The sequence below is a fragment of the Ranitomeya variabilis genome, chromosome 4 (assembly GCF_051348905.1).
Source record: "Ranitomeya variabilis isolate aRanVar5 chromosome 4, aRanVar5.hap1, whole genome shotgun sequence".
Taxonomy (NCBI): domain Eukaryota; kingdom Metazoa; phylum Chordata; class Amphibia; order Anura; family Dendrobatidae; genus Ranitomeya; species Ranitomeya variabilis.
Genome location: NC_135235.1, coordinates 2,948,818 through 2,957,222, shown reverse-complemented (window position 1 = coordinate 2,957,222; position 8,405 = coordinate 2,948,818). Strand labels below are relative to the sequence as shown.

Sequence of the window (8,405 nt, the reverse complement as noted above, 5' to 3'; positions counted from 1 at the left end):
TACGTGTGTACATAGGGTAGATATATGTACAGTTTATGTATGATGTATGTGTGATCCCATTGGATTGTAGATAACTTGCTGATCACTGGGGATTCGTCCACTGGCCCCCCAGAGATTCTGAGAACAAGGGTCCACGGTCTCGTCCTAGATTATTATATTTTTTTATAGCGCGATTTATTCTATGGCGCTTTACTTGTGAAAAAGAGCAAATATAGACAAATACAATAAACATGAGCAAAAAACAAGGCACTAACAGGTACCGAAGGAGGGAGGACCCTGCCCGCGAGGGCTCACAGTCTGCAGGGGATGGGTGAGGATACACTAGGAGAGGGTAGAGCTGGTTGTGCGGAGGTTCAGTAGACTGAGGATCACTGCAGGCTTGTCGGAAGAGGTGGGTCTTCAGGTTCTTTTTGAAGGTTTCTCTGGTAGGCGAGAGTCTGATGTGTTGGGGTAGAGAGTTCCAGAGTATGGGGGAAGCACGGGAGAAGTCTTGTATGCAGTTGTGGGAAGAAGAGATAACAGGGGAATATAGAAGATCTTGTGCAGATCAGAGGTTACGTGTAGGTAAGTACAGGGAGACGAGGTCACAGATGTATGGAGGAGACAGGTTGTGGATGGCGTAGATGGAGCAGAGTTGTGTGTGCTCGGCCTCTGCTCTCTTCATTATCTATAGAGCTGCTGTGCTCGGCTAATACCATCAGTTCCACAGACAATGAATAGCGCAGATACCAGATGATACAGACACCAGACATATAATGTAATTGTTACAGAACACCCCAGCACCAAGAATATGTTATGCAGTATATGTATGTATAATAGGTTCCATGTGAAATGCATCAGTCCACAGGCTGCACCTCTGGACAAGATATTCTCCTTCTGACCTACCCCACCTTTGTAATTCCCACAGTAAATATCGGCAGGCTCCGGCCGCCTGCGGCTATTGTAATGTATGTCTGGCCTGCTGTTTTTCTATTGGCCTGCCCTCTGTATCTGTGTTATATATTCTGTGTACTGTGAATAAAGTGTTGTTAGACTGGAAATACGTGGAGAAACAGTGAGATTTTATATGCACCCATGCAACCAAGGAATTCCAGCCAGCGTCCTTCATTCAGAATCCAGCCAAGCAGAGTGGACCTCCTGAAACACAGGGTGGTACCTAAAGAGGTACTACATCACAGTAGACCCCGTTACACTGGTGGCAGACAGTGGGATGTGAGACCCCTTCTACAGGAGGAAAAGAATGAATGGAAAACAACTACCAGAAGTTAAAGAGGACTACATTAAAAGATCTGGTGGAAGCCCGAGGGTTAATCGCCAGCAACAAAACAAAAGTGGATTTGATAGCAGCCATCATGGAACACGACAGTGCAGCGCCCCCCAATGTGAACGTGGAGGAGACTGAATTCCAGAGGGAGGTAAAGAACAGACTGGCGTTCTATGGCCCAAACCCTGCAGTAGAGATCATACGAGAGGTGATGGCTGATGTGCGTACTGATCTGAAGGAAAAGATGGCAGAGCAGACCAGGATAGAGCTAGCCAAGATGGAGATGGCAGAGCGGATCAAAGTGGAGCTGGCCAAGATGGAGATGGCAGAGCGGAGAGTCAGCGAGCAGGGGGAGCTCTGGCCTCCGACCAGGTACCTTCAACAGTAAGCCACAAAAAGATCCAGTATAATGCCTTCCGACAGTTGGGGGAGGCAGAGGAAGACATTGATGGCTTTCTGCAGGACTTTGAGTGGCAGTGTGCCCTTCATCAAGTGAAGCCGGAGGAACGGGTTCAGATTCTGGCCAGCAAGCTGACAGGCCGGGCAGCGGACGCCTATCGCACAGTACCTGATGAGGACTGTATGGACTATGAGCGGATCAAAGAAGTGATCTTGGCCCGGTATGCGCTGACACCAGAGGCATACCGCCAAAAGTTCCGCAGACTATCCACACTGAATGGGCCTGTAAATTACGGCGGTCACTGCTACAGTGGGTACAAGGGAGCCAAGCAACCACTAAGGAGGACGTCCTCCAGCTCATCTTGTTAGAACGATTCTTTAATGGACTAACCCCCGAGACACAGGAATGGCTTCGGGACAGGCGGCCAACGACTCTTGAGGAAGCCGCTCGTCTGGCCGATGAATATCATGATGCCAGGAGGCCTCAGTTGTCCGGATCAAAGATGGTCACTAGGGGTCCTCCCATGGGTCTGGAGGGCCCCAAACCACCGAAGATTGTAGGGGGACCAGCTAGAAACCCGGCCTACCACAGTTCCCCTGGGGCGCGATGTCACACCTGCCGTCAGCTGGGCCACCTGCAAAGACAATGTCCCAACTGGACTCAGCATACCCAGTAGCCAAAGGCGGGAACAGCTACCTTCAGCCGGGCTGCTGTACACTGCTACCAAGGCGAAGTTGACCCGACATTGGGGGCTACAACTAACCAAGGGGTGGAAGAAATGGAGGAAGTGCTGCATGAAGTAGACCCCGTGCAGGCAGCCCGGGCAGATAATCGACAACAGCATCGACAGGTCGTGTGGGTTAATGGGAAACGTATGCAGGGACTAAGAGATTCCGGAGCAACTTTGACCCTTGTGAAGCCTCATCTCGTCCGGGACCAAGAGAAGACAGACCGGACAGTGGCAGTCCGTGTAGCAGGGGGAGCCATACATCGACTGCCCACTGCCCGGATTCACCTGAACTGGGGAGTCGGGGATGGCCTTGTTGAGGTCGGCTTGATGGAGGATTTGCCCACAGATGTTTTGCTGGGAAATTACTTGGGGCCCATGTTGTCTGCCTTCTCGGTTGCCCCTCTGGCTGAGACATCCTGTGACCACCCGGAGACAAGCTCGAGCTGCGGAGGCGAAATCACACTCAGAGGAGGCCCAGGTAAGACATCCCAGCCCTACACGTATTCCCATAGCCAGGCACATTTCTTGGGCCACACCAGATGAATTTAAGAGGGAGTTACTTGAGGATCCTTCATTGGAGGGATATCGTGGGAAGGCACAAGAGGGGAGAGGGGTACTGGAAGGGGAACAGTTTATATGGAAGCAGTGACTCCTCTACCGGATCACAGAGCAGCACCACATAGGGACGAGCCCCACTATAAAACGACAGCTGGTAGTTCCCAAGAAGTATAGGCAGGAGTTACTGCGAATCTCTCATGACATACCCTTGGCCAGGCACTTCGGCGTCAGTTGCACCAGGCATCGTCTGACACAAAACTTCTTTTGGCCGGGGGTAACCTATGATGTTCGTCAGTACTGCCAGACCTGTGACAGTTGCCAGCGCATTGGCAAGAGGGGAGATCGATGCAAGGCCAAATTACGCCCCCTCCCCATTGTGGAGGAACCATTTAGCCAAGTAGCGGTCGATCTGATAGGGCCGTTAGCCAAACCCAGTCCGTCAGGGAAAAGGTATATATTGACAGTGATAGATTATGCCACACGGTATCCAGAGGCGGTTGCGTTACCTAACATACTGGCAGAGATGGTGGCGGCTGCCCTGCTTCAGGTTTTCTCACGGGTTGGATTTCCCCGGGAGATTATCTCGGACCAGGGTACCCAGTTTACAGCAGAAGTGACCAACAACTGTGGAAGCTGTGCGGCGTAAAGTCCATTAGAAGCACCCCGTACCACCCGCAAACCAATGGGTTGTGTGAACGCTTTAACGGAACGTTGAAACAACTCATTGGGACTTTTACCAGGACCTACAGGGACTGGGAGAAATTCTTGCCTCACCTCCTGTATGCCTATCGGGAGGTGCCCCAAGAATCCACGGGGTTCTCCCCGTTCGAACTAGTATACGGGAGACGGGTAAGGGGACCCCTAGACTTCGTGCTAGAACACTGGGGAGGGCATCATAGAAGGGGTACCTATTGTACTCTATGTGCTGGAATTCCGGGACCACCTACAGGAGCTGACCCAGGCTGTACGTGGGAACATGCAGGAGGCTCAGCGGCACCAGCGCGTATGGTACGATCGGAAGGTCCTGGTGTTAGAGCCCACCAGGCAGAACAAGTTCCAAGCTGCATGGCAGGGGCCCTACCAGGCAGTGGGGAAAATAGCCGACACCACCTATAATGTCGCCGATTGTGATGACCCCAGGGTTATCCGCATGTTCCACGTGAATATGCTGAAGCCCTACCGGGAGTGCCCTGATGAGGTAGTGGCCATCTGTGCACCTGAAGCAGAGGATTTAGCCGGACTTCCCTTGCCTGATGTTTTAGGGGAAAGGACTCAGTCTAAAACATGGGACCAGGTACACTTGGGTGAAGACCTAGGTCCCTGGGAGAAACAGCAGGCGGAGGCATTGTTGAGGCAGCGACAGAGGATGTTTTCAGGGAGACCAGGCTACACTCGCCTGGCACAACACAAGGTTGAGACCCAGGATCAGACCCCCCTGAGACAACCCCCCTTCCGCGTCCCTGAGTCTGTACGAGAAGGGATGCGACAAGAGATACAAGAGGTTGCGTTTAGGGGTCATTGAAGAATCAGATAGTCCCTGGGCATCCCCCGTAGTGTTAGTGCCCAAGAAGGATGGGACTACACGGTTTTGTGTAGACTATCGTAAGCTCAATGAGAAAACAGTGACGGATGCGTATCCCATGCCGCGTGTGGATGAGTTGTTAGACCGGCTGGCAGGGGCAAAGTATTTGACCACCATCGATCTATGCAAAGGCTACTGGCAGATTCCCCTTAGTCCTGACGCTATTCCCAAGTCTGCATTTGTCACCCCGTTCGGCTTATTCCAGTTTCGAGTTATGCCATTCGGGATGAAGAATGCCCCTGCGACCTTCCAGAGGCTGGCTGACCGGCTTCTGGATGGTCTCCAGGACTATGCTTGTGCCTACCTGGATGACATCGCCATCTACAGCGCGACATGGGAAGAGCATCTAAATCACCTAGAGACAGTATTAGACAGGATCCACAAGGCCAGAATCACCCTGAACCCAAACAAGTGTCACGTGGACAAAGCAGAGGTTCAGTATTTAGGGCATTGGGTGGGAAGTGGGAAACAGCGACCAGAACCAGCCAAGATTGAGGCCATAGCCAAATGGCCCACCCCACGCACTAAAACCCAGGTCATGGCGTTTCTAGGGACAGCAGGGTATTACAGGAAATTCGTCCCCAATTACAGCAGCGTAGCCAAGCCCCTCACTGATCTGACCCGTAAGAACCAACCCCGCCAGGTAACCTGGACCTCAGAGTGTGAGGAAGCCTTCCGCCAGCTAAAGGACACCCTCACCAATACCCCTGTATTGGCCGCACCCGATCCAACTAAACGTTTCCTTGTTCACACGGACGCTTCTATGTTTGGATTGGGGGCAGTACTAAGACAAGTCGGGCCGGACGGCCAAGAACACCCGGTAGCTTACCTGAGTCGGAAACTACTGCCCCGTGAAGTGAGCTATGCGGCCATCGAGAAGGAGTGCCTGGCAATAGTATGGGCACTCAAAAAGTTACAACCATATTTGTATGGACGACAGTTTTCCCTCATAACGGACCATAATCCCCTAGTCTGGCTTAATCGGGTCTCCGGAGACAACGCCAGATTACTGCAGTGGAGTTTAGCCCTACAACCTCTGGACTTCACCATCCACTACAGACCCGGCAAACAAAACGGTAACGCCGATGGACTAAGTCGACAAACGGAACTTGTACCAACCCCATAAACTTCGGTCATCCCCAAACCGATCCGTTAAGGATCAGACTGTGTATGCCGATCGCGTCGCTGAAAAGGGGAGCCGTGTTACAGAACCCCCCAGCACCAAGAATATGTTATGCAGTATATGTATGTATAATAGGTTCCATGTGAAATGCATCAGTCCACAGGCTGCGCCTCTGGACAAGATATTCTCCTTCTGACCTCCCCCACCTTTGTAATTCCCACAGTAAATATCGGCAGGCTCCGGCCACCTGCGGCTATTGTAATGTATGTCTGACCTGCTGTTTTTCTATTGGCCTGCCCTCTGTATCTGTGTTATATATTCTGTGTTCTGTGAATAAAGTGTTGTTAGACTGGAAATACGTGGAGAAGCAGTGAGATTTTATATGCACCCATGTAACCAAGGAATTCCAGCGTCCTTCATTCAGAATCCAGCCAAGGCAGAGTGGACCTCCTGAAACACGGGGTGGTACCTAAAGAGGTACTACAGCACAGTAGACCCCGTTACAGAAATATAATACAGTGGAGAAAAAAGTATGTAGTCAGCCACCGATTGTGCAAGTTCTCCCACTTAAAAAGATGAGAGAGGCCTGTAATTGACATCATAGGTAAAGTTATGTTTCTTGCTTTTTTCAATATTGAGCGACAGGTTGTTGCGTATATATTAGTCCACCACTGTGGCTGTATTATACTTATCTAATCTGTATTTAAGGATGGCATTTTCACTTTTATTCATTAATAATTACGTTTTTTTCTATTCTCACCAAGCTACCATTGCATTATGGTGCACTACTATGCCCCTGTCCCTGGGTGGGGGAAGGGTACAGACTGAAGGCGGATTCAGGAGCTAAGGCAAGGTATGTGGCCCCGGCCTCTTCTCCATCAGAAGTAATACAGGGAATAGGGCGAGCTAGGGTGTCCCTAGCATCAGGGACAGGAAACGATCCCCTGCTCCCGGGACACCTGACAACAGAGCCATGACAGCACATTTTAAAAAAGACACTGAAAAACTGGAGCAAGTTCAGAGAAGAGCTACGAGGATGGTGATCGGACTGCAAAGTATGTCCTACGAGGAATGGTTAAAGGATCTGGGAATGTTTAGCTTGGAAAAAAGAAGACTAAGAGGAGACTTAATAGCTGTCTACAAATACCTGAAGGGCTGTCACATTGTAGAGGGATCATTATTCTCATTTGAACATGGAAACAGGAAAAGCAATGGAAGAAACTGAAAGGGAGAAGATACAGATTAGATATTAGAAAAAACTTTTTGACAGTGAGGACGATCAATGAGTGGAACAGGCGGCCACGAGAGGTGGTGAGATCTCCTTCTTTGGAAGTCTTCACACAGAGGCTGGACAGACATCTGTCTGAGATGGTTTAGTGACTCCTGCATTGAGCACGGGGTTGGACATGATGACCCTGGAGGTCCCGATGACCCTGGAGGTCCCTTCCACCTCTGACATTCTAGGATTCTATGTATGGTGGTCTGTAATGTCACATGTGTGCACAGACATCGCAGCCTCCGTTGCTCGGACACTGCTGCCCGTCACATATATCCCATGTTACTCTTTGTCTCCCATCTTTTCTTGGCTTCAAATCTGAAAAAAAAAACAATAAAAGACAAATAACACTGGGGAACAATTTGAAAAAAAATTTCTGTTGAGTTAGGTTTTTGAGCTGATTTATACTAAAATTGGCATGCTGATTCCAAAAACGTAGTCATTTTTTTTCTAGCACGTCAAGTTTTTCCTCCACAACTTACCTGCCAGAGAAACACAATTGCACTGATATCTGTAATAAGACTTGTTATCTGATTACAATTCGACTCATATAGAGCTACGTGGCAACTTGTAAGAGTAGTCACAACTGCGACAGTGTGGTGAGAGGTGTGTGCAGCTCCCAATACGTCATAATTATCAATATCTTTACACAAAAAATTTATCATAGTAGGAATAAATAGGATTTGTGATAGCTTTTCTCTTTACATTGGGCACTTAGTTGTAATTTATATATCTTTTATGATTTTTTTCTTTGTTAGTTTTCAAAGCTTGTAACTTTCATTCAAAGACGTCGTCAAGAACTTTCTTGGAAATACACGTGCAAGTAATTACAAAGAAATTGTTCAGAAACTATTGGAGAGCTACAAAGCGCTTGGTTGCAACATGAGTATTAAACTACATTTTCTGCATTGCCATCTTGCCAACTTTCTGGAAAATCTTGGTGCTGTTAGCGATGAGCAAGGTGAACGATTTCACCAAGATTTGAAGGTTATGGAAGACCGTTACCAGGGTAGATGGGATGTACATATGATGGCTGACTATTGCTGGAGCATCAAACGTGATTGTCCTCAAGTTAAACACTCCAGAAAAAGCTATAAATGTACATTTTTACCTTAAATACTTGCATATATATATATATATATATATATATATATATCCTTTGTAAAAAAACATGATAGTGTTAAAAAACATATTTGTCATGCCTATTTCTTATATATTTCATTTTTCCAGGACGTCATCCTGACAGCACTCTGGAGGACGTCCTCCTCCCCTTGCTGGGACAGGAGACACACGAGAGTTTAAAAGGTCCGGTCCCACCCCCAATCCTCAGTGTTTTTCCTGTCCCTGCAAGGGACGCACGAGAGAAGCTGCGCAGCTTACCGGAGCTCAGGGGGATCGTGCGGCTTGCCAATATCCTTCCCCCTGTCAAGAGGCTCAGGGCAGAAACCCTCCAGAGGGGGGTCCCTCTGCTC

General features: G+C 49.0%; 1 protein-coding gene across 2 annotated transcripts in view; it reads right to left on the bottom strand.

Moving 5' to 3' along the window:
- Positions 1-569: 569 nt before the first annotated feature.
- FAM204A (family with sequence similarity 204 member A) overlaps positions 570-8,405 on the bottom strand; it is a 55,112-nt gene continuing 47,276 nt past the window's right edge. For both annotated transcript variants that reach the window (XM_077257885.1, XM_077257886.1), the window contains exon 7: positions 570-7,251. In XM_077257885.1, the coding sequence (XP_077114000.1) occupies positions 7,200-7,251 (52 nt within the window). In that variant the 3' untranslated portion in view covers positions 570-7,199. The remainder of the gene's footprint in view (positions 7,252-8,405) is intronic.